The sequence below is a fragment of the Grus americana genome, chromosome 13, assembly GCF_028858705.1.
Source record: "Grus americana isolate bGruAme1 chromosome 13, bGruAme1.mat, whole genome shotgun sequence".
NCBI lineage: Eukaryota > Metazoa > Chordata > Aves > Gruiformes > Gruidae > Grus > Grus americana.
The window spans coordinates 5,613,252-5,639,647 of record NC_072864.1 but is presented as its reverse complement, the minus strand read 5'-3'; the positions used below and the strand labels follow the sequence as shown (position 1 = coordinate 5,639,647).

The window sequence follows — 26,396 nt, the reverse complement described above, 5'->3', positions numbered from 1 at the left end:
ACTGCTCAGATGAAATGTTTTTCTGTGGCCTTTAAATGAGAATCTAGTTTCCCTGTTTTCTTTGTTGTATCCAGATTATGTATTATATGATTACATGGCTATATATTAGAAGTCTTCAGGAACAAAAAAGGTAGACTCTGTTATCATCAGCAGATGACCACAGCATAAGCAAATGTAAGATATTCCAATATGGTCTGTATTACTGTGATACTACATTTTTCCTAAATGGTTTATAAATTTTGCATTGCTTCTGTCATTATTAGATTTATTAAAACACTTCTGTTTACTGAATAAAGAACTAGGTATACATTGACAGCATGTAAATCTGCACTCTGTAGGTGTATTGCTTGCTGTCTTCAGAAATGTGTAACTTAAAAAAGGTTCTTACCTAAAGCATTGGTTTCAAACATCAGGCTTACAATGCAGAACAAGTTCACATTGGCATTGTAGACTGTAAATTCAACAAACACTGCTCTTGTGAAGGTGTCTAGCCAGACATTGTTGAAAAGGTACTGGAGAATTCTGTCAAAAAATGTATAGCTACTGATATAACTCATACATGAAAGAGACAGTATCACATGGAAGATAGGAGTGTTTGGATATTATCATAGAGAAAGAGTAAACCAGAGGTAAGATGTTTGAGAGGACATCTGGTCTGTCAAGTCTGGAGGTAGGGGATATTTGTACTATTAACCTAGGTGATGAGTTTCTTTTTGGCTCCTCTGGAGAAGCGGGTACCAGATATTGGCCAGTGCTAAACATGAGATGCCTCAGGTGTCTGATAATTTACCTCATATAGGTTCCTGTACAAATATGGATATCTCTGGCAACATAGAAGTTATCTGTAAGTTTGGATCTCTGCCCCTGTGGGATGCCGGTTCCTGCTTATTTATCTTGGGTCCCTTATTTGCCAAATTCTTTTTGAGTCCTGGGTTTCAAGGCCTCATTTTCTATTATTTCACTTTAAAAAGTTTTCCCTGTTATATTCATATGCGCACACAGGAGATTGCTTTCAGTACAATTTCACTAATTCTCCTCTTTTAAGGTAGATACAAAATTGTCTGCAGGGATCTAGGGAGTATAAGCACTAAAGAGAGATAAAGACGCCTCACAAATCTTACGATGATATGAAAACAGGCAAACATATCATAGTTCAAGCATAGTAACAAGGTAAGATAAGATTAACATAACAAGATTTAGGGTAAATTATTTTCTCACAATCATTGACATCCCCTTAGAAAATTCAGTATTTTAGAAGTTAAAGGCCAGACTAGATCCAACACTGGATTAATACATTGATAGGATTCTGTTACTAGTTTTTCCAACATTATGTATTTCTGCAGCTATTTAAACTGGAATCTATGCATATAAGTTAGGAGAAAAAGGTTCTAATTTTGGAGCCTGGTTGTTATCTAGCATGGAGCAAAATGATAGGGACATAAACTACAATGATGGCACCACAGTAATATCTACAATATCCAGCACAATGCACAGCAGGAAAACTCAGGATGCAATCTGAAATGAATCTTAAATAGGGTAAAGAGCATCATTGACACTACAGCAGATACACTAATAATTTACAAGAATACAGGTGGTACCTGGAGGCATTCTTAGGATCAGTTCCCAGGTGAATCAGATATCCCCCTCCCCTGTAGACGGCAAGTTTGCCCCAGACAGGGTGCCCTCTCAGTTTGGACTGACTCTGGTAGTGCCATGCTGAGCTCAAGTCAGAGGAGTTATTGAAGATCGAGGTATTCCAGTGTTCCCCATAATCTGATGTATCTTCTGTTTGTAGGGAATATGGAGCATGGCATTCCTGAATCACACGCTGGAGTTTGGGAGAAATAGGGCAGGTGTCTCCTTTCACTCTTACTTGGCGAATCCGAGCACTACCCACCAGCTTGGAATTGCCATCTGTAATGAATCCTAAATGGGAGATGGAAAAGAGCAGCACTGGCAATATGATAGAACTACTAATAATATTTCTTCAACTCATTTATGATGATGATGGATTAAATTTTACTATAGATTCTTTTCTAAAGAACACTGTGAGCAAAATAGTCATGAAAATTAAGCCCTTGTGTTGATTTGAACTGAGTTCTTAGATAACATCCATAGATAACAGAGGTCAGTATCATTACCTATCTGTGTTTTATACAGAAGGAAAGTGAGGCCTGGAGGAGAAAAATTACTTGCTTTGAGTCGCACAGCAGAGTAGCTGTGTGCAGTGTTCACTTGGCCACAGTTGGTCAGTGCCTGTCATGTCCAATGAACAACTCTGCTAATATATTTCAATATTTACTCTTAATGTGAGCTGGAAAATGGGTCATATGTATTACTGGATATGGCTAGATAGAAACATGGTGATATTGCATAATTAGCGTTCACATTGACCTAAGTCATGATGCAAACAGAGCTCTCCTGAGGAAAAGCTTTATAGTGCCACCTATCCGCCGTTCTTATTTTGAATTATGGAAAGAAACTCATGTAAAACTGAAGCATGTATCTGAATATCTGGAGTAAGTAATGTAAAGTGTGAAAAATGTAAAATTACAGTGCAGAACTTTCATTTTATATTAAAGATAAGGAAAATATCAGGGCACACTATACTTGGGGTCAGGCTGTGGGGTTTTTGTTATCCACTAGTATTGATATTATAAGAATCCACACCAGTCTTACGCACTCACAGTCTCCTTCTCTGGTCAAATATGCGTGTGCAAGTTCGGGACACATATAAAAGATAATGTTTCTGAATCTGGCAAACCGAGGTGAAACAATGTGACTCTGCACCTTTGTATGATCCATAAAGATTTTTGACTAAGGTAGTGTTTGCCCACGTGAAAAAATCCTGATAACTGTAGACATCATGGAATCCATCTGAAAAGCTGTTCTCAATGTGTTTGTTTAAGTAGTAGGAATTGGGATCTCTCTGCCCATAGGCAACCAGTAACAGCATCCATAAAAACCCCAAGTAGGCTGGAAAAAAAGCAAGAGAAAGCACATGTGAGCTCAGAATTAACACTGCTGTTCAAAATAAATTGCATGAATGATTACTGCTGTCATCACTTATTAAGTGAAGGAGATGCTTTGCTAGCCTCTGACTGACCAGTGCTATTGAATTTACACAAGCTACTTCAACGTGCTGCAGTTTAAGCATATCATGTTTGGAATATGAGTAGCAGTCAAGAAGTGGGAAGGCTGGCTGAACACCAGTAGTAATGACAGCTCTAAATAAAATGAGTAGTCTAATTTTGTTCTAAATGAAGTTGAGGTATTTTTTTCCATTGTTTTAGGGGAAATAAAACTGGGGTATAAATCATCATCTATAGATACTATCTGCTTTTAGAAAGATGGCCTCCAAAGATGGTCTCCATCTGCTATTTTGATTTCAACTTCATTTAACAGTTGGCCTCCTCCTTTTACCCTTTTTAACTTTTCTTTAACCTGTCATGTCTGTAATGTGTTTCTTTACCATAAAATCAAGCCTCTAGCTAGCTCTTTTACCTCCAGCTAGCATTCCCACCTCCTTTCAGCTCCAACTGCCACTGAACAGCCTGTCTCTACACCGTAATGGCTGGCAAAAAGCTAAAGATATGCCAAAACTTTTTCACCTAAGAGAACAATATTTTCACTGATGTAAAAATACAGATGAATACTACCAAATAAATCAAGATAATCTACATATGGATAATACCCAGGATTTCTCTGATGAGGGCAAATGCTTTCTGCTCCTTCATGCAGCTAATTTTCATTTTCTCCACATCAGCTGCAGGAGGTGGCCGGTAAATATTGCTTCTACTGTCCCTTCGGGCTCCAAAGAGAGGATTTGAATCACCTGTGAGTAACAGCAGTAAACCCTAGAATTAGTCAACAGATCATCTATGTCCTGCTTTTTGTTTCTTTGGACATTAGAAGGAAATATTTCTATTTAATGTTTTCCCTTAGGAAGATGGGGTGGGTGATTTTAAGAATTAGTATAGTAAGACAGACAGCGGGAGGGAAGGAGCCACAAGCACAGTGTATTAAGTTTAGGCCCAGGTATAGTCCAGGTGTCTCTCTAGGCTCAGCATCTCAGAAGGTGATGTATTCAGAGCCTGAGACTGATCTGGGAGGAAGTTGTTGATCAGGATTCTTTGCTGTGCCCTAGGACTCCTGTCTGCTGCTATCAGCCTTTTTTAGACATGATTGTGGTTGCAGAAGGCACTATTGGGTTTATGAGAGTAATACAGATAATTGTGGTTGTGGAAAACTATGTATACTGAGGACTTTCGTATCATAAGACTTAAATGAGGTGGGAAATTTCCTTGAGAGAGACCTTGAGTTTTAGATGCGCTTGTCAGAGAAAGATCTACCAATCTAGATGAAGAGTGCAAGCCATGCCATGAATACTGAGATGTCTGCACAGAGCTAAAACAAGCCTCCTTGTATATCTGATTTTTCTTATGTCTGATATGAAAGCTAAAATATTTAAGCATGGCTACTGCATACTAAAAGCACTGATTCATTAATATTAATTATAATTGCTTCAGTCAGTTTGCCACATTTTATTATTTTCTTTTCTAGATGTTGCTTGAACATTGATGGACTGAGAAGTGATTTGCTATCCACTTGTACAATTCTCGACCTAGTATGAATCAATATAGGAGAATAATTCTTTTTTTCCTGACATAGGCAAGCCAGGAATGTAGGGAAGGAAGGAGTCAGATATCAGAATCCTGGCAGCAAGTATGTCCTCCAATAACAGAGGTGATCGTACAACAGGGCTAGGGGAGATGGTGCACATATTTATATTTGCAGAGGTAAAAACATATGGAAAAAGATAAACAAGGAAGTATTCTGTTGATCCAAACTTCTTCTCTTTTATCTTTTTGATCTTGTCTCTTTCATTAAGTGTTCTGCAATATTTATTCAACCTAAACACACAGTGGTCTTTAGATTTTCTCCAAATGGCACCAAATCAGTTATTCAGGTTTGTTTCCACTTCCACCTTGATCTTGGGAATGCTAATGAGTAGGCACATAGTCATAGCACCTGTGGATTTAGTGATTTCTGCTAACCTTGTCAGCTAAGATTCAGGTATATAAAGATAACCAGTGAAGTTCTCAGTTGAGCTCAGTCACACATTCGTGCATGACGCACTCCAAAAGCTTGGAGAATGCTTCACTTTCTTTAATAATTTCTCAATTTAGAGACAGTTACCTGGTGAAGATAAAGGCCCATCAATAGCTGTGTTTTCTTCATCCTCATGTTCCACCTTCTTCAGAACCAGAGCAAAAAAAGCAGCAAATCCCAGCACCTGGAAGGAATTAGCTATAGACTCACCATATGCCCCTTTCATATAAAGAAGCTCAGGCTTTGACCTGGATCCCTTTGGATCCAGGCACTGCAGGAGAACAACTGTGCTTTGATGTTGAACTCATGCAGCTGAAGCTCTTAAACAAGAGAACAGGGCACAGTGCTGGGGTCCATCCAGCTAAACTGATTTTGCCATATGACACACCTTCCCTGGTCAGAAACCTCATCACCTAGTAGGCTCTGACAAAACAAGGGAGAAGAAACCAATGGAGTTAATGTCAGGAAAAGACAACAGAACGCTGTAAACCATCTGCTAGTGCTTGTTTTGAGGGCAAAGACTTCTCATTTTACATGTCAAATCCCATAGTTCTTTAGAACACATTACATTGTCTTCCTGAAATGATAGTAGAATGAGTTCATATTGGACGGTGGTTGTATTTCTGAGGATCTCACCTTTAAGGGCTGTGTGATGAAAAGACTTTCCAAGAAGGAGATGGCCATGGAGATCAGCCACTTGATGGAGTTCTCCTTGCCGTAATGCAGCCCATAGAGCATGGTAAAGAACCCAGATACACCACTGGTGACTGCAACAAGGAACCAAGCAATGAACACAAACCACCAAGGCAGCCCTTTGGAAGAAGCACTTTTCTTGCCATCACCGGAGAAGCTTGGAGTAAGGGACCACCTTGAGAGTCAACCAGAAGAGAAAAAATCAGTCTGCAGTGGAAAAGAACCCACAATCACAGTCTTCAGGTTCAGTGGGGATAGGCAACATCTTATGATTTAGAATCTCAATCAAAATATTATAAATTCTTTTAACTAATGCAGTTATATAGGATATATAGATAGCAAAAAGTACAGTGAGCAAAAATATGAGAAAGTGTGCAGAGATCAGCTAAAATCAAAATGATGCGCTTTTTTACTCCTCAGTTCATGCATAATTCAATCTCCAGTAGAAATATTGACAAATAAAACCATAAGTGCATTTTAGCTGATTTTTCTTTATCCATACATTTTAAGAGATGTCTGAGACTTTGGAGCTCAGTGATTATCCCAGCCCTTTACTATCATGTGGCATTGTATTGTAACATTCAATTTTCAGAGGCAAAAATGACAAAGAACGATGATCTGTTATTGCTTTTGTGTGCAGTTCGCTTGCATTGTAATTTCTTTGTTGCTCCTACAATAGTATAATAGTAAAACATGTTTCTACAGTGATAATAATGGTTATCTAGCACATATTAAGCAGTCATTATTTGGGCTCCATCATCCTTACTGCTTTTGAATTCACAACCTGAATTTACTTACATTGAGAATGAGATGAGAACTAGGTTACCTCTCACTGATGGACGCTGATGAGCAGATCCGGTTCTCCAGGAGGTTCTTCATGTGCTGAACCTGACGAACAGCTTGTGTGTAACTCTGAGGCATCTGAAATTTATGGGGCCCCAGTAATTCCAGCTCCATCTCTACATGCTGGAGTTGCATGTACAAGCAGCGATTGTAATCACTGTATTTCAGTCGCTCACACATTCCCTTCTCTGGAGTTGAGCTTCTTGTTTTTTCTGCAGGTAAAGAATTATTTAAATTTTTTTTAAAGAAAATCAGCACAGCTATCCCCATATTAAAATACTATTCAGTACAAAGGTTAGCAGGACTGGAGCTCAAGCTTATGAATGTGACAAAGTGAAGAGTAACATTGGAAGGGACATGTAAAAGCAACTTCAGTACTAGAGCTTTAATGCTTTTCTGCTGGAGTGGGCTGGGATTGTTGCCAGGAGACAACTTAGTAAGACAGAGGTCCTAAAACCTTAATAGAGAAGTCGGATAAGATCAAGTGCTAATTTGTTCATAGTTTACCTGTGCAATTAGTAGCGTGGTACACTCATTGGAAAAGCCAAACACAAGTCTTAATGAAATCAGTGGGATCGTTTAGTCATACATTATTGTTTAATTGAAAATAAATGAATGCCTAAGTTAAGAGTCAGACTGAAAGGAACAACAGCACAAGTCCAAGAAGAAAAAAAGGACAGGACAAAAAGACTATGAAACAACTGATACTTGTGAGTCTTTATGCTGTTAGATACTGATCCTGCTCCCAAGCCAGGCTGGTAGCTAACATCTAATTCTACAGCATAAGAAAGAGAAATTTCACAGTGTCTACTCAGTTGGGTGCTCAGTGGTGCGCAGTGAAAGGACAAGAGGCAATGGGCACAAATTAAAACATGGGAAATTCTGTCTGAACATAAGGAAAAACTTCTGTATTGTGAGGGCAGTTGGACACTGGAACAGGTTGCTCAGAGAATTTGTGAAGTCTCCATCCTTGGAGATACTCAACATTCGACTGGATGTGATCCTGGGCAACCTGCTGCAGCTGACTCTGCTCTGAGCAGGGTAGCAGACTAGACAATCTCCAGAGATCCCTTCCGACTTCAACTATTCTATGATTCTGTAATGGCCTTTGAGTCAGAATGTAAGAAGAGCTTGGGTCACCACATCCAGCGTTACCATAATTTTCACTACAAAGGTTTCAGTAGGCATGTCACATTGTGTTGTTTACCTTGTATATCCATAGCACCTAATGTGACAATTATAGGGTCATCCTTCTTTTTGCTTTCATCATAAAACTCTTGCCCAGCTCTATTCTGCTGGCAGATGATGTCCTCAACCAATGCCAGAAGTGTGTTGATGTTAGTTGATTTTCCAAGATCTGATACTGAAGTGAGAGATGGAGACTTCAGGGCTTTAAAGAGTGAGTTGGCAATTCTTCTTACGTCCTAGAAAAGACAGCAGCAACACAGCAGTGACTCTGGCTGCAGTGACTTAAGCTGATGTGATCTGAAGGCACCACTGGCTGGGAGCTGCATCGGTTGCTACAATCTCCAGAATGGCTAAGGATAGCGCATCCTACACTGCTGGATGTGACAGGCAGATTTCAATGAGTTCTACAAGACAGCTTTCAGGATTGAAAAATACAACTTACCTGCCTGAGGACCTAAGCTGAGAAAGATGGGGTCTATGATACCTTTTATATTCACTGTCTTGCTTAATATTTGCTTCAAGCCCTGAACACAGTGATTTTGGTCGCACATAATAATTGTGCAAGGGCTGGGATTTACATAGGCAGATCTCAATGAAGTCGGGGATTCCATGTAGATGTGGAATTGAGTGCTTTGCACCAGTGTGTAATTGGCTTTTCACTTCAGACAAGCTGAAGGGCATCTGACAGCGAAGATTTCTGCCGTTAAACTGGGGCTGTCGGGTAGTGCAATGGCAGCAGAGGGCAGTGCAGGACTCAGTGGGGAGCAGCCACAGGGACTTGCCTTTATCACAGCCTCTGGAGTGAGCGAGACAACCTGGGTGACCTGTGGAGTGGGAGGTAGGCTTGGGGACACTCGACCATTCTTTCCCGGCTTCTTCTCTCTCCCTTGCGTGGCTGGCCGGGATCGTATGTTCCTGAAGATCTGCACAATGAGCAGGTTGATGGGGAACATGAGGAGGGAGCTCTCAAAGCCAATCATCACTTCTTGCCATGTGAACTCGATCTTGCCTGTCAGGATCAAACAGAGGGGAGGAGTAAAAATAATCCCAGGAACCACCAGATCTCTCTCTTGTGAAAAAGCCCATTTATTCAACTTCCTGCTCCTAGATTCTGCTGTCTCTATTTCCCTGCCCGAGCAATAGTGAGGATTGTTACCCAAATCCATTTTCTGCTCAGCTGGATCCTTTGGCACTCCCCAGAACATGATGCTGGTCAGCATGGTGCAGAGAAGCAGTGAGAAGCAGCATGACACACGCTGGGCTCGTGTGAAGGAGCTTCGCGGGGAGCGGCTGAAAACCGAGTACCAGATGTGCCCCTCCTGGAAACCCTTGGAGGTCTTCATGAAAAACAGATTGCTGGGAAGGAGCAGAGGGAAATCAAATGGATACTAAGAAAGGAGGGGGAAGAATAAAGCTGTAGTTCAGGGCTCTGACCTGTTCATGCTTCTAGGCACTATCAGAAGAGATAATAACTATGAGAAATTACCAAATACCGTGGCTTGATTTGCATGGAATGGTCATAGCTACTTATGCCCTTTCCTTCTGGCCGCACCATGGAGGGAAAGCTAATGAGCAGTTTCTATATAAATCGTTAGTGAAATTACACATAAGAGAAGATGCTTGGGTTTCTGTAGGTCTTGTCATGCTATCCTTCTTTAACACCAATATTTCCAGTGTGGTATTACTGTTAGGGTAATGATTAGACTTACTTAACCATCCTTTCTCTGTTCCGTATTCAGAGCCCTTTGAGGGCAATGGAAAGACCTCCCTTGTTTTCATTTTTGTCTAGGGGTTTGATCTCTTTTGCATACTTGCTTTTCTAGACTGATTGCTACCAAGAGTAAAAAAAGTCCGTAAAATAGAAGGTACCTGAACTGTTTCATGTCCTGTTCTGTAGCTACTGGAAACACTTTATCTAGGACACATTCTCCAATATCAACGGCTAGCCAAGAGTTACAGAGGAAGTACCATTTCTGATCCCATGCCAGATCGTGGACCAATATTCGATTCACATACCTGTTGGAAAAACGTATAGGACATATTCACATGTAACTGAGTGGCATGAAATTCAGGACTCGATAGGACTATGGAGGACAAACTCTGGCCTTCAGCTTCTTAGATTGTGTCTAAACTGTAAGGCACAGAACACATCCCATCTGGTACTGGACACAGGATATGGGAAACATTCCTGGTCCTGCAGTTCAGATTATGATTTGATCTATTCATCTGCAAAAATGAGAAACTAACACTTATTTCCTTTCTAGAACTGTAGAAAGGATAATTTTCAAGTGCTAGAAAAGGAAAACTGTTATCATTATAAAAAAATATTTGTGGATCTTTACTTCCCAGGATCTCCAGCCAGAATCCCACTTACCAGGATGGACTGTCCCCTGAATTATCGTGCCACAATCTAATACTCTGCAGTTCCCCAAGAGGGAAGAAGGTACAGAGTAGGAAAACATCCACTCCTCCACGTTCAAAAACTGGTGTATCAGGATCAGTTAGATGGTGTGGCTCACTCTCTCCTTCCAATCCATAGAGAGTGAGAGTCACCTGGAGAACAAGATGGCAAAATGAAGACTTGTACATCTTGATGCTATGTATGATTACTCCTCTGGCATACTCTTCCTGCTGTCATCAAATCTAAGGACTTTTTGGCTTAGATGTTGCATTTGAGCCATCCTGTTTAATAGCCTCAGGTGATCCATTATTCATCCAGTTCTCTAAATGAGTGCATAAACTGTCTTACCACACAGTGCCATTGATACCTTGGAGGTTGTGGCTGCCCCGCGGCGGTGTCCTGTAAAAACTGTCACAAGATAGCGATACTGAGCAAAGGGGTCATTGTCTTCCAGTACTGTGATTTTCACCTACACAGTGACACAATACAAGCAGTGTGTTAGCTGTTCTGTAAGTATGGATTCCTTAAAGCTGTGGATAGGAGGTTGTCATCTTGTGAACAATGCATTTACTTACCAGTAAACAGAGAGTTACAGGGAAGGGAGTAGGATCAGTTGAAGACTTCCTATTAAAACAGGCTAGGCAAAGCAGGAATTGGCCTAAATACATTCAGTCTTTATTAGGTGAAGACTTACTTTGGCATCATCCTGGATGTCTTTTCTTCGAGCCCAAATAACTACGAGCACGTATACCAGAAAGATGCATCCTACAGTTGTCACCACCACAGGGTTGTCCACAAATGTACCAAATAGCTGTGCAGTTTTGCTAACATCTATGGCATTGGGTATGATGAAGAAGGAGCTCCCGAAGAAGGTCAGATGGTTGCAGAGGCACTGTGTGCTTCTAGGATTTGTTTTTGGTCCTACCTGAAAACCAGAAAAACTTCCTGATAAAACATTTGCTTGAAAATATTAGATAACTTACCAAGCAAATGAATCATAGAATCACAGAATCACAGAATGGTTTGGGTTGGAAGGGACCTTAAAGCACATCTAGTTCCAACCCCCCTTCCATGGACAGGGACACCCTCCACCAGACCAGGCTGCCCAAAGCCCCATCCAACCTGGCCTTGAACACTTCCAGGGATGGGGCAGCCACAGCTTCTCTGGGCAACCTGTGCCAGTGCCTCACCACCCTCACAGGGAAGAATTTCTTCCTAATATCTAACCTAAATCTCCCCTCCTCCAGCTTACGGCCATTCCCCCTTGTCCTATCACTCCATGCCCTTGTAAACAGTCCCTCTCCAGCTTTCCTGTAGGCCCCTGTAGGGACTGGAAGGCTGCTCTAAGGTCTGCCCTGGAGCCTTCTCTTCTCCAGGCTGAACAACCCCAACTTTCTCAGCCTGTCTTCATAGGAGAGGTGCTCCAGCTGAGATTGATAAGTTTGTGTGGAGAACTGCTATACAGAAAAGAATTGTTCAAGTTCCAATTAGGAATATTAATTCTAATGTCTAGCCAGAAACAGGCATTATAATATAAAACAGCCTTGTCAGAATGATTCCATTTCTTCTTATATAGAAACCTATCCCAAGAAATTTAAATGGAAATGTCATTTGAAGCTTAGTCTGGTATGACTAAACTTCTTTAGTTTATTAAAACATCTCAGAATGATCTTGTTTTATGGTGTGAGTTCAGTGCTATCATTTTACTACAAGAGTGGTTATAAGGGCTGGCTTTGAAGTATATAACATAAACATGGTTTTGTTTTGCTCTACTTACATGACATCCATAGCTGTTCCAGTTCCCCTGGTGCTCATCCCAAAATACACAGCGGGATGCAAAGCAAGTGACAGCTATAGTTAGCTTGTCATAGACTGTGGAATCCATTCCCATATCTTGTAAAACCATGAAATAGTAAGTTCCCTCTCCAAAAATGAGTTCTTCTGGGCTAAGAACCCAGGTGTTTGTCTCACCTTGAACACAAATATTTTAGTTTCAATGTATATATAGAAATGCTAATTCAGAAGCATACAGCTGTATTTAATATAATCAAATAAACAAACTGAAGAAACAGGTATGAAATAATTCTTAGCAACGCATTGTTCAAAGCATCCAACTCTTTGCTCCTATTAGTCAACACTGTATATTAGAGATTGGAACCCCGAAGCATGACAGATTGAAACTCCTTTGAGAGGTTTCTTTCCAGTTAAACATCTGACCTCATGGTCAAGGCTCATTCTGCAAATATATGCATGTGCTGTTAAGTTGTGGATGAGCATTCCCCATAATGAGTGCCCTTAACTTGCTATGGGTGATGAAAGTCTTTCGGTTACTAAGTCCAGACTGCACAAGTTCATGGGTCACTAACAAGTTGCCTTACCTCCAGTGGTCTTCTTATAGAACAGATGATTTTTCATATCATAGTTAGTTTCATTTGGACGATAACCGTACCCTAAGTAGAGTATTAGTGGAATGTCGTGTTCAGATTCCAGGTGGATCACTATAGATGTGTTTTCTGAGGTAACATTGACTTGGAATGTGCTAAAATTGCCCAGATTCAACAGAATCTTATCTTCCTGCGTTGCTGAAAGCCTTGGTAACATTATCTGTTTTTAAAAAGAAAGACATAATTTTACATGCAGCAAAGCATCTTGCTTCTATTATCTATAAGCACCATATAGCTACATGCTAGATAATCTTTTTTCATAGCATAGGGAAAGCATGGCCAGCAAAAATATTGTCTTCAAAGTAATTCTCTTGATATTGTCAGCTAACCTCTGAAAAGTTAATTTGAAACCTATGTAGACTCATCACAAAGTCTGTGATCCTTGGTGTGCTTCTGAGCTAAGAGCTGAGATTATAACTGAAACACTGGCTGCATGAAGTGCATATATGAACGATTTAGATGTCAGCTTATACATAAGCCCAAACAGTAGTAATATGAGCACACAGTTGTGGATGAAATCAGACATTACATTATGTTTCAGGATGACTGTAATCTGGAGTCTTTTTCCACCACCATTAGCATTCTCACATCCATTTAAATGAAGAATAAGATACCTCTTTTTTAAGAAAAGACAGAAATATTTGTTATTTCATTCTTCACATCACACAAATCCCTCCATCACAAAGGCAGAATACATGATCTCGTTATATGCTGTAATGAACACTACCACCATTTGCAGTCACTTCACAGAAGATGATAACACAAATGACAGATGGTCAGAGAAAGAAAAAATGGGAAAAGAGGGAGAGGGATAGAAAATAGTGTGTCTACCTCAATGTTTTCTTTGAGATTGCTCACTGGTATGATCAAGCCATCCAGACCAGTAAGACTTAGACCTCCCACTGTTCCACTGATATCAAAACTGGTATCACTGGAGGAAAAGGGATTCACGGCAAAGCTCACCATCTATTAGCAAGACATTAACAATCAATTTTGAGCTATTGTCAGTATTTCATTATATTCACACTCTACATTGCTGAATAGTGAAAGCTTGAGCTCAAAACCAAACAAAATTTGACTTAAAGAAGCCTGAATCCAGATGTAAATAGGAAGCTGCTCTAAGGCAGGTAAAACACAAACCTTGCAAGTGATTTTGATTCTGAAATGTAAGTGTACAACAATGTTTATTGTTTCTATTCATTGTAACCTTTTTGCCTTTTAGACGCCAGATATCAAAATGCAATTGCATAAGCCTTTTTCAAAGTAACTCCATCAAAGTAGCACCCCTCTTGGAATTAGGAACAGAAGTCTATTTCTGCTATGGTAGCAATGCACAGAAGAGTATGTCAGAGTCATCAGTCCAATGAGAGGATTCAGGAGCCTCTCCTAATGCTCAGGTAAGACAGTGGCTGTGTTTCCACCAGTTTCAGTGGGCTCTGAGCATTTCTTAGCAGAGCTGGAAAAGACATGAAAAACCCCTATATATTTTGCAGGTATTGCAGGGGTTTCCTGAGAATGTCAAATCAACCAGAGAGGCTTTTAGAAAATTTATTATAAAAATATGACAATAATATGCAATCTATTGTTCTGAGGGAAGAAACACCATATACTAATTCAGATGAGGGATGTGTTATCATCAGGACATTTATGGGCCTTTTGTGTCCTGCAGGATCTGGGTGCCTCAAACTCATTTATTTCTAGCTGGGATGAAACTGGACTGCTGCAGGTTAGTTTTAATGGTGATATAGACTGAGCTGTTGCATCCTCCTCAGAGCATTAGATGTAAACGAACAGCAAATAAATTTATGGGTATTGATTCATTCCATTGCCTACTCTAGCCATGCAAGTATGAATCAAGAGTGTATGTGAGGGGCAGATGGGATGGGGAATTTAAGCTTTCAGTCCTCCTTAGCTTGCTGAACCAACCTCATGCAATTCAGATAAGTGAAGGCTTCTTTGACCAAAAATACTTCAAATTATTTTATTGGTGTGATAGGAGGGATGACTTGTGTGCTTGTGTATTCATTGTAAAAGGAGAAAAGATTCTAAAACTGCTAGACCAAGAATGTAAGTTGTATATCAGATTGAGTCAGATAAAAGCTGTTTACTTGCCCTTATATCCACTGTTTCATCATCAACTCCTGAAACACTGAGAGAGGAAGCAGGTGGGAGAGTAAAGCTGGCAGAGCTGGAGTTGGAGATATTAATAGATGTGCCATCCATGTTTTCTGTTTGTAATCTGTCCAGTTAGGGTTGGACACAAGCAAAACAGAATAAAAGAGGGGAAAAAAAAAAAGAGAGAAAAACCCCATCAATAGCATGGACTTCATATCTAGAGAAAAAGCTTTCTGACTTCATAAGTATAACTTAGCTGGAAAACTATTTATAACTCTGCCAGTTAATACTTTGTACATTATCTGTCCCTGATGTAGTACTCCACATAACACTACCATAAAATCATCAAAAAAGGGGCAGAATTGGTGTATCTGGATAGGAAGTTGTACCCTACTAGTTGTCCTTATCTGAAAGATGTACCTAGTCTCTGTGTGAACATGCTCTTTATTTGAATGCACAGTTAAATGTGGATGAAAACCAGGCTCTCAGGGAACAATTTAGCGATGATTGTAGGAAATTGAGAATGCTTGTCAGGCTCCTCATGATTATATTTGCTTCTGCCAAGCTGGTTACAATTCTATATAACATGTCATTACTGGCAGCTTGGAAAAGAAAAACCCTTAACTGGCATAACATGAGTTTTCCACTAATTTCGAAGGTAAGGAGCTGCTACCTCATCCAGGAAGTAGTAGTAAATTCTCCATTGGTCAAAGAAGACACAGCATGAGAATCTCTAAGGTGGCTTTATTGAAGGTCTTTGGAGTCCAAGCTGTTCTTAATATTGGTTAGTAATGACAGCCACATTGCACTGCTGAAGTTGTTGTTATGCTACAATATTTAGTTGGGTGGTTCCCTTTAAGGACAATGTAATGAAGATTTAGGGCAAATTTGATTATCAGGAGCCTAGGTGGGAGACGCTGTTACTGTTACCTGTGTATATACATCGTGGCAGAAGGAGTAGTAAGGACTGTTGGTTCATCATCGGGTTCTTTCCCAAACAGAAGGGCACTCTGTAGATTTTCAACTGTATTCAGGAGCTGGTGCGACACTGAACTCTAGAAAAGGATTAGAAGAGGAAACTTGCAACAAAACTCTTCCAAATCATCAAGTTGCACATTATTTGCCTTTACTTCCTTTTAGGAACAAATACTAATTTTCAGTGTCTTCAAAGCTGGCAAGCTTGGTGATGTGCTTCGAAATCTCAGAGAATGTTATTCTAATCAACAACTCAATTTCTGTAACTCTCATTAAAACATTGCAGACAGCAACTAAATATATCTTACAGCTTTTACTTTTATATTTTATTATTTATAACTTCTACACATGGACCTTTGAAGCACTACAAACATGACATCAATTTAATGCAATATATTCCCTGGAAGGGTTTAAGGCCAGGTTGGATGAGGCTTTGGGCAACATGGTCTAGTAGAGGGTGTCCATGCCCATGGCAGGGGGGTTGGAACTAGATGGGCTTTAAGGTCTCTTCCAACCCAAACCATTCTATGATTCTGTGATTCTATGATTCCTGCACTTCTGTACATTAATGCCCTTTAGCTGCACACTTTAGTGTTTAGTTACTTGCAAAAGCAAGACCTAATTACATATCAATTGTGTGCTACTAGTGTGTTATCCTGGGGGAATTCGAACAATTTTGTAAATCAGGTTAGATTTATTTTATGCCCTACTCCTTTGCAGTGATGTTCAGCGCAGGAAGCACACAAAGGCAACTGTGACAATTCACATATAGATAGGAAAGGATAGGACAAAATAAGTACGTTGTGTAATTCTGAATAGAAAATCAGAGTGGGCTTTCTGAAAAAGCATAAGCAGCCACCAGAGCTGATTCCAGCTTTGAAGTAGTGGAGCCAGTCATGAATACTGAATACCTGTGGCTTCCTTGAATTATGGGGCAAAAGGAGGGGATAGAATCAAGTCTGAAAAAAATCTCTGTCTGCTTGTCATCCATTAAAGGCCGCACACTGATGCTGTGTTCTCTAGTACTCTGTCCTGTTCAGGTTTAAATGTAATAAATCTTAAGAGGCTTCTATCATCTTCATTAGCAGACTGTTCAGTCTAACAGGTCTAACTTGGGAGAGGTTTCCTTTGATATTCAAGTCCATCACAGTGTCACAATAAACCCTACCCAATGCCAATTGAAAAATATGAGAGGCAGCAGAACTCTTAAAAACCTTCCAAAGCAAGCAGATGTTTACACACAGTCCACTACAAACTGGACCAAACCAAAATTACCTGTTCTGCCTCTGGTACTGAAGCGTTCGTAGCTCTGATTTCTACAGAAGCTTTAAGTACATTGCTTACTGCATTAAATAGATAGTTGGCTGCATCTTTTAGCTTCTGATCGTCTCTGCTGTCCTCTGTGTTTACAGTGAGCAAGGAAGCACTGACATCTTTTAGAGTGTTGCTAGCTTCCACCTGCAAGGGAAACAAGGAGAAGAGTTTCTATTTGTTGGTACTACAAGTAACAGAAGTGACACTTGTTTCATTTACTGAATATTGCAACATAAGAAATCTCATTTGTGGCTAACGCTGTTTTTACTATAATTATTTGTGCTGGGGTAATAGCTCAAACACTAATAAAGATGATATACCAGATGGTATACTAACATGTAATACAGACCTGAAAAATGCAGCCTGCTTCTACAGATTTAATCCGTAAAAAAGATGAATAACATCTGAAGGAAGCTTGTCTGCCACACACTGGGCAAGGATACAGTTTAGATGTACAGTAAGGTAGTAAATTAGGTTATACTTTTGGGTAGTGTGTCCAAAAAATACCACTGTATTGTCAAGCGCATGTGCTTTTCAATCTTAGTTTCCACAAACCCTGCTGGATTACCAGCAAGTAATAACTTTGGCCTTGTCCTGTGCTAAGTGCCAGAGGAGAATGAGTTTTACAATTTTTATTTTGTGCCCAAATGTAGCCAGTGACTGTTTTGGATTGTGAAAGCACTGGCCAGCTTTCAGCCCAGGGTGATGAGGGAGCCAAGCAAATTCATTGCAAGTTTGGACATACCCATTCCCACAGTCTGCAAACACTTAGCAGCCTTATTGTAGGGCGAGTGCTGAATCTGAGCTATGTTCTTGTCTTGCCAAAGTTAACCACACACTGCTGAAATGCTCCCAAGCCATTGTCTGGCTGCAGCTGTAGAATACATCAGAAATTAGGACAGCTTTTTTTATTGCCAGTGTATTTGGGAAACTTCCCCAGTGACAGTTTGTTCTCTCCTCCCATGTGCTCACTCCTTATGCATAAATAGCATCATCTACTAATAATGGCATGTTGCCAGATAAGATTCAAGAAATACTTTTGTGAGGCCAATCTGAACATTTGTGCGTAGTTCCTCTGGGTGCTGTCATGTTCCTGCCTCATTGACAGCTTGCCTACATTCATTTTTTGACAGTGCATGGATCAGGGACAAATGGATACGGGCAATTCTAGAAAAACCATCCTAGGCAGTTTTTCTTCAGGATTCTAAGCGTGCTTAGATAAATATACATCCTAACATACCTCTAACTAAAAGTTAAAGTTTTCATCTGAAAGATGTTTCATAAAATGTAACTAGCCGGACAGTCATAACCTGGATTGTAGTGGTTGCCAAGACAATGTCTGTGAGTCCAAATTTGCTCACTCTAAACAGCAAAATGTGTTCTCTTCTGGTCAAAATGCACATGCTGCTGCAGTTGAAAAAATGGGTATAGAACAGATAACTGTAAGGCACCGAAACCCTTCCAAGGTCAGTGGGGTGCAATAGAGTCTATACTGTTAGCATGAGGAGATACAAGATGAATTGCTTCTTACCTGTGCTGAGACAGACAGCTCTTCACTCCTGTAAGTGATTTCTTTCAATAATTCTGACATCTTAAGAGCAGTCTGCACTGATGTTATGTTAACAGCAGAGAGAGTTGTCAGCATCAGCCCCCGGAGCTTGGGATGGAAAGGGATAATTAGGCAAAGGAGTAAGATGCTAATTAGGACTGTGCAAGTAGTGCTGTATATTGACAGCCAGGCTTGCTCTAAATTATGTGGTAGAGTAAGACTCCACAACAAGGATCATTTGAACTAATAGTAGGTCTACTGACAAGATGCCACTTGCCTTATTAACTGTATAATCACAAGTTTTATGTTACTTCCGAATACAGAGAATTTATACTTAACATCCATTAATAGCAAGGAGAGTTACTTGTGAGGATTTGTACTAATGTATGTGAATTACTGCATAAATGCCACTTCCAGAGAAATTAGAGCCATGTATGATTGATGTTACTCAAATAATGAATTATAATTGAAGGATGCATTGCATTTCTCTAGATCTTTTCATCTGAGGCACTCAAAGCACTGTACAAATACAAGCTTATAACTGAAACATAAGTTGGTAGCTGAAAGAAACAAACAAACAAAAATTACCTGCCATCTAGTACTTTTTGGGAAAATTAAATAGGATATTTCCTCTGCAGGAGGGGCCATTTTATCAATATTTAAATTGTTTGTGGGAAATCAGGTTGATTTTAAGTTTAAAAAGATCATCCAACTTAGTTTAAGTTAATGCAATAACAATTAAGAATGAATTATTTTACTGATGGACGATAAAACAAATTATTTGTGTGGGCAAATAGTGAAAAATAGCTGAAACCTATGCCAAACACAGACAGATACTAGAAACTTGAAACCTCCATTGATTTCAGGTGGTGATATATGAGCTTTTTATTACTTAAGAGCTGTCAAAGAATATGAAGAGTCCATTATATTGCATTGTACTGCAAGAAAACAAGTGTCCAGCTGACCTCTTTTCGTGTATCCATCTGTAAAGATATGTTAAAGCTTTCCTCTTGGGTCTCCTGATTAAGGACTGATGTCACTGACTTATACAGCTGGAAAAGACTCATGCTGTTGTTCCCATCTTTTAGGATGTTTGCCTTCTCAGATACAATAGCCTGCAGGGTCAGGTTCGCATCGATCATATCTGCGTGTCCAACCTGATGAAGAAATCAGATATGCTCTTAGCGTTGCTAACACTGTTATAATTATCTTTGAACAGCTTCCACGATCATCTTATTGACAGCCTAGCTAGAGTGGGACAGAAAACTTTGTGTGTTCCCCGTTTTTAATGTTTTATTTTTATGGGCCTGATAAGCATCTCCTTACTGGGGCACCGGGGCAGAAGCGGGAGTTTTCCAGGGCCTACACAGAGTAACTCCAGACCCACCAAATACAGCTTTTGCTGCCCGATGTCCAAACAGATCATCTTTTAAACTTCTATTCTAGAAAAAAGGACAGTGGAAGATTCTTTTGGCTACCTTGAGTCCACAGAGAATAGTCTCTGTTAGATAGGAAGATGGTGATTATGGCACATTCAGAGGGAAGTAATAAGTATAAAAAGGGAAGAAGCTCCAAAAGTGAATTGCAGGTTAAGTATCAACTTGAGAGATCTTGAAATAAAGTAATTCTTCTGTGTACCTTCACTGAAGCATTAGTTTGAACTGTATCACCATAGCTGTTGCTAACAGTAATTGTCATATGTAAAATGAAATTATTTTCCTTTTCTCCAAGTGGAAGATAAACTGGGAAGAGTTCAGGATCCGGGCCACAGTGCAGGAGAGAATCTGAAACAGGAAAGAGAGGGTCACCTGCCAGACACCACACAGACGCTTCATGTTCTTTAAGGACAGGAGACTCTGGGCTTGCTCTTTGTAGGGCTGATTGACTCAGTCTCCCTAGGGAGCAGAAGCAGGTTGTGCCTTTGCTCTTGTTAGCAACAGTAACTGTGCTTGCTAACAGTTAGTCAAACAGTTCACCTCAGGACTTACTTGATTTCAGATAGAAGCAGTATGTGAGCTGCCTGTTGTGACTGGATTGGCACGAATCTGCCAAGCAAGGAGCGCTGCAGGAGATGGTGAAGGTGGTGAGCACTGATCCCTGCTTGGGAGACACGGCACAATTGGGGATCTTGGGCGGAGGCACAGTGCTGACAAGGTACGTTTCCTCCCCATAGCCACGCTGAGTCATTGCTAGGAGTGGAGGGAGCAGAACGTCAGCAATAATCATGCCCCGGCAGCACTGATCTTCAGACATTAATCTTGCCCACTCTAGCAATGATGCTGTTTGTTCAGGCACCAGAAACATCAGGGTGGGCCTAATCAGAAATGAAATCCCGCTACTGAATAAGCCATAAGAGGAAAGGAACTATTAAAAATATGGTAGTGTTTGCATTATAAAGCAAAGCTGTATTATTTGATCAAGTATTTAGCGTAACTTCATTTCCAGATGAGCCTTAAGAAAGTTATTAACAGCTTGGAGTAGGATAACTGAATTTGTCCTGCTGTGCAACAGCCCAGAACAAACTTAGCTCTTAATTATTTTAAAGAACACACATGTAAAGTAACAACTCTCAACTTGTGGAATGATTTAACTCATTTGTCAGTGAGGCTATATGTGTGTAACGTCAGTGTGATGTCATGATGGCAGAAACTACCTCAAAGGAGTCTGAAAAACCCTGCTTGCCCCTACCTGTTACTTTAATCTGAAAAGCTTCTCCCTGTGTCTGCAAGAAGGAGCTGTTCATTTTCAACACGGATGTGTTGCTTTGAAGCAAATTCAAAGAGTTCTGCCGGAAACCAGTCAGGCCACAGGCTAGAGGGAGGGGTATAGACTGGAAAATCAGACAGAAAAGAAACCTTGACAGTAGAGGCTCTTTGCTGTGGTTTCTGTTGTGATTTATCAGGAGCAGAGTGGTAGTTTGGTGCCCTTCATTATAACCCTTCCCAAACCTGGCACCCCCTTATCTCAGTCTTCACTATTATTCCCAAAGCATCCATTTGACAAAATATCACTCTGAGGCCACGTGGCGTTCCCTCAGGATGGATGATATTTTTGCATATGCGGTATTTCTGACAAATCTGATGCTCTCACCTTGGTCTGGAAAGTGTTATCTAAATACCAGTTATAATATATAGCCTGGGAGTCCTTCTGTCCAGAGACACTCAAAACAACTTCATCACTAGCATTCATTGGCTTGCAGTTTGCCTCACATCTGTAAGGAAGTAAGAGAGTAGTTACAGGTAGTAACTGTATGAGATGTCATAGTCCTTGATGTTTATTGTTTTACTCTCCTTTGATGAAACTCTGCGAATAGCAAAGTACTTAATCTTGGCGCAAGACATTTAGGAACCTTCATCTCCATTTTCAACATGACAGAGGCCCGGAACCCGCAAACTATTTATGTTACAAAACTGATTCAGGCTCTCAAATGAAGCCTGCCCCTATTTAAGCTCCTGAAATGATTATATTAACAGATCATTGAAATGCCACTGCTCTTTAATGAGGCACTAGACACTTGAAGAACAGATTTTTTAAGGCAGTAATGTGTATCTGGGTGTCTAGTCGAAATTTCAGACATATCTTATGGCATTTATTCCCATTGTTTCAGTCAGGTTTGCATATGGAAATCTCCAACATTGAAAGGATGTAGCGGGGTGAAAAACCCTAAATAGTTTCAGGAAGAATATTATTGAGTTTATAAAAGGATTATGTTCAGAAATGTGGACTGGAAAATGCAGCAAGACCCATTTTGTCTGTAATACCTATGATGGTAAGGTATAAGTAGATTTACAACAATAAGTACATTATCACTTTATTATCATTATTATTGGAAACTGTGGCCTTGCACTATATTTGTGTAGTAATAATATTAACCAGCAAATAGTAGGGTTTAAAAACAGACCTGATTTCCAGTTGCAGTTCTTGTTTTGCAGTCACATAGAGACATTGCTCATCCTGCCTCTCTTCATTGCCATGGTTGTGGACTGCAACCCTGACAGTCACTGCTGACTTTGGAGGTGGAAGGCAGGAAGGTGGGATTTGCACCTCAGTTTGGTTGGTTAGGATTATCTGTTGCTGCACACATTCGTCCCACTGAGGCCAGCAAGCTCCTGCACAAACATTTCCTTTATAATTAGAATAGTCATAATATCCCATGTCTCTTATAAAGGACTTTCCTGCCATAGGTTTCAAAGAGCTTTATAGAGCAAACAATTTTTCCAAACTCAATTTAAAAAGTGGGTAATCAGAGTCAGAGTACAGACTGACTTCTTCAAAGTAATGTATGAGGTCAGAGATAAATATGGGGACAGAATACAGATGCCCTGAATCCCAATCCAGTTTTCAACTATAGATGACTTTGCATCATGTTTGATGCTAATTACTGCTGGTTTGTTGAGAGACATGTACCTTGCAAATGCCTAACTATGTAAGTCACTTAGGATTAGTTCTTGGCTATGCGGGTGAGGGCTAAGGATAGGCAGATCTTGAAAAATTGAAACCTAGGAGTAGCCACCTCTGGGAAAAGACAAAACTGAGCACTATGCCATATTGTATACCATAATTAGTTTGGTATTAAAACCAGGGTAAGGTAGAAGGACATTCTTCATGTACAGTGAGTGGCAAACTTTAAAGCCAGAGAGTAAACCATCCTTTAGTCATATTTTCATCACTTTTGATCTGACATGATAATGAGTTTGTTACTCATCAAATAGAAATTGGTGGAAAAGTTCAGGAAATGCACGTACCACAGGACCAGAGAAAACTGTAATTATTGTTGTTGTCTGGCCAGCCAAGTGTAACAGTTGTGAAAGGATCCACATGGCGACTCGGTTTAATATATATATTTTTTTTTCTTTTGTGATCCTAAATAATAAGTAAATGTACCAGTTAGGACAGGAGCATGTATAAACACATACGTATCTTGCTTCTTTATAATGAAAAAGGTCTGAAAGTTTAGATCCCAAATCACTATATGCAGATCTGTAGTTTAAATTATCTTTCCCTGATCAGTAGTACTATGGAAGTAGAAGCTGTGGAAATAAAAGCAGATGGCACAGAGAAATTGTGTGACAAAATACTCCCAAACTCCTAAGTGGCTTAGGAGCCCAGCTCCCATTTTCAAAACTAATACAGGTAATTAGGAAACTAATTCTCATTAATTTTCTACTTCTGGAACAAGACTTTTAACCCTCGGACAATCATTTGTCTTCTAGTACATCTTCTAGTACATTCCATTTTTATCTGAACTGGATACATTACAGCTATAGATAAAGAGAAGGAGGAGGTAGCTGAATTTGTCTTTCCCTGCAACAAACTGTGATAAACTTTAGTTTTGAATTAGATTTATATTCATCTGATGCAATATATTCTTACAGGCAATCTGTAAATCATGATGCCTTCTTGTGAAGCAGCACATTTCTTATAGCAGACATCTGTCTGCTAGTGTTATAGTTTAAAATTAGACCTTTAAGATGTTAACAAAATATTATATCTGGCAATTTTATTATTTAAATTTGTGAAGCTGCTAGCAATTGGTGTATCATTAGTTTCTCAGTTTGCCATAAACTGGAAATTTCTTCTTTGCAAAGTAACTTAAACATTCCAATACAGAAGCAGGAAACAGAAACAATATAAAAGATATTAAATTCTGCTTGAAGGATAGCCCCTCAAAGAGAGGTTTCCATTAGTCAAGTAGATAATTTAAAAATTCATCTAAATGCATGTCAGCTTCCAAAATTGAATCATTACGAAATTCTCTAATCCTGTAATTGTTGCTTGCAGGCTTTTACGAATTGTAGATTGAATGCCTGTAAACACATTTGTCTCAAAGGCTTTTGGTGTAGATTTTATGTTAAACCATATGAGGCACAGAAAATCTATTCCATAATCTAGTATGCTACAAATACTTCTTTTCAATATCTTATGCAGCACTTTTACTGGTAAGAAAAATTTGTAAGCATTTGAATTTTAAAGAAAGACCCTTAAATAATACTTACATTTGTCCTTTGGGTATTTGTTTTGGAGCTGCCTTCTTCCTTAGCAGAATCTGTGTAATACAAAAAGAAGCAGAATATTTTAGTGCTACCTGTAAAGGTTTCAGACGTTCTCAGTGAATATGACTTAAATACACAGGATTTGGCTACTGACAGTCTGAAAGATAGGGCTGTAAGAATCAGACTCTAGAACTGTGATAAACAGTCTAGTTACTATAGGTAAAATTGTAACAACAAGCTAGTCCCATACTATAAAGAAGATGATGCTGATTCTTCAAACATGGTGGTGTAAATCAGCATAAATTCACAGGAGGTGATGGAGTTTCATTGATGTACAAAGAAAAATTGAGGGAAAGCACTGGAAAAGTCTCAGTAGGGTTAGTACTAAAGTCACTTTATTCCAGGTATAATCTGCTATCGTAAATGTAAGGAAGAGCCATCTAGAAACATTTACTGACAGCAGTTTATGAGACTGCTGCAATGCAAATATTTCCTGGTTTCAGAGCTATGTCCCAAGCCATAAACTTCACTAATTATTTCTAGGACAAATAGCAAATGTGCAATGTGTAACACATATAGAGTGATGCTAATTTATGACTACTTCAAAGTCAGGGAATCTGCCTTCATCAGGAAGAAACCTCCACAAAACTTTTCAGCACTGTTGCTGGAAGGAAAGCAATTACTAGATGCAAACCATAAACACTCCATGAAATATTCTGATTGCAAAAAGACACTTACGTGGTCAAAACCAGCACTGTCAGATTAATGCAATTACCTTCTTTATGAGAACTGTTTGCCAACACGGTGATGAAACCAAGATCCAGACTCATGTTTGAGAAGGTATTCATGGCCACCACTTTCACTAGGAAAGTACCTAGAGAAGACAAAGGGCCAGTTAAGAGTAGCAGTGGGACCAGTCCATCATGTTTGGTATATAAAATCCAATCCATAAGGGAAATCCTATTCTTTTCTGTTAAGAGCTTTGGGGTTTTTCTGATGAGTTTCCACTGCTGAAAGGCTTTTCAAGGAATGTTCTTCCCCTTTATCTCAGCTTTTTAATAACTCAGCTGCCTTTGCCTAGCACTTGCAGTGCTATTCTTTGTCAGCTGGCTATGATATTACCACACAGGAAACTAGAGGTGTGCTGATACTGGAGTCCAAATGAGTTTAGGCATCTTGAGAGAGCAGCTGTCTTGCTTGAAAATTTCTGCCTGAAGGGAAGGAATGTTCAAATGGGTATAGGGAGACCTAATAAAAACTTTAATATTGAATAATTTTAAAACATAAAATGAAATCATAATTAGCTTCTAGTGTTCCAGCTTTGGCAAGGGATTTGAATAGTTCATTAGAGGAGGAAACTTTCTTATCTTCTGCCACTGAATTAACTCTTAAGGACAATCTCCCTAATCCCACATTTTATAGGCTTTGATTTCTTAATAATGGAAAGAAAAAATTACTAAAAAGCTTATTCATAAGTAAGTCCAACAAAAACCACGTGTTGGAGATCGATGCACAGAAAAGCTCCCATTTTCTTTGTCATCTCTACTGAGAACTCCTCAGATTATTAATTACTGCAGTTTAAAATGCAGAGGAGTGTAAACTCGAAAAGTTATACATATGAACAAACAGGAGGAAAACACTTTGTGATTTAGGAAAATGTCATCATTTGTACTTGAATCAGATTGTGTAATGAAAAAATAAACCCTGGTTCACTATGTCTTTCTTATTGCAAAAAGCAGGTGAAGCCTTGCTTTCAGTCTCCATATGGA

At 39.5% G+C, this 26,396-nt stretch overlaps 1 protein-coding gene across 1 annotated transcript in view; it reads right to left on the bottom strand.

Annotated features, from left to right (window-relative positions):
- Window positions 1–26,396, bottom strand: part of LOC129212424 (polycystic kidney disease protein 1-like 2) — a 42,763-nt gene that overhangs the window by 7,083 nt on the left and 9,284 nt on the right. The window contains exons 8-37 of the mRNA XM_054840991.1: window positions 25,403–25,501; window positions 24,631–24,680; window positions 23,380–23,497; window positions 22,536–22,743; window positions 21,725–21,845; window positions 21,323–21,464; window positions 20,623–20,823; window positions 20,273–20,418; window positions 19,600–19,791; window positions 18,617–18,742; window positions 17,047–17,229; window positions 15,727–15,851; window positions 14,794–14,920; window positions 13,513–13,647; window positions 12,616–12,841; window positions 12,015–12,208; window positions 10,932–11,162; window positions 10,605–10,706; window positions 10,211–10,389; window positions 9,706–9,852; window positions 8,993–9,192; window positions 8,619–8,845; window positions 7,856–8,072; window positions 6,632–6,860; window positions 5,749–5,980; window positions 5,200–5,296; window positions 3,695–3,835; window positions 2,791–2,976; window positions 1,599–1,926; window positions 389–522 (exon numbers count right to left, since the gene is read on the bottom strand). Coding sequence (XP_054696966.1) covers window positions 389–522; window positions 1,599–1,926; window positions 2,791–2,976; window positions 3,695–3,835; window positions 5,200–5,296; window positions 5,749–5,980; window positions 6,632–6,860; window positions 7,856–8,072; window positions 8,619–8,845; window positions 8,993–9,192; window positions 9,706–9,852; window positions 10,211–10,389; window positions 10,605–10,706; window positions 10,932–11,162; window positions 12,015–12,208; window positions 12,616–12,841; window positions 13,513–13,647; window positions 14,794–14,920; window positions 15,727–15,851; window positions 17,047–17,229; window positions 18,617–18,742; window positions 19,600–19,791; window positions 20,273–20,418; window positions 20,623–20,823; window positions 21,323–21,464; window positions 21,725–21,845; window positions 22,536–22,743; window positions 23,380–23,497; window positions 24,631–24,680; window positions 25,403–25,501 — 5,043 coding nt within the window. The remainder of the gene's footprint in view (window positions 1–388; window positions 523–1,598; window positions 1,927–2,790; window positions 2,977–3,694; window positions 3,836–5,199; window positions 5,297–5,748; window positions 5,981–6,631; window positions 6,861–7,855; window positions 8,073–8,618; window positions 8,846–8,992; window positions 9,193–9,705; window positions 9,853–10,210; window positions 10,390–10,604; window positions 10,707–10,931; window positions 11,163–12,014; window positions 12,209–12,615; window positions 12,842–13,512; window positions 13,648–14,793; window positions 14,921–15,726; window positions 15,852–17,046; window positions 17,230–18,616; window positions 18,743–19,599; window positions 19,792–20,272; window positions 20,419–20,622; window positions 20,824–21,322; window positions 21,465–21,724; window positions 21,846–22,535; window positions 22,744–23,379; window positions 23,498–24,630; window positions 24,681–25,402; window positions 25,502–26,396) is intronic.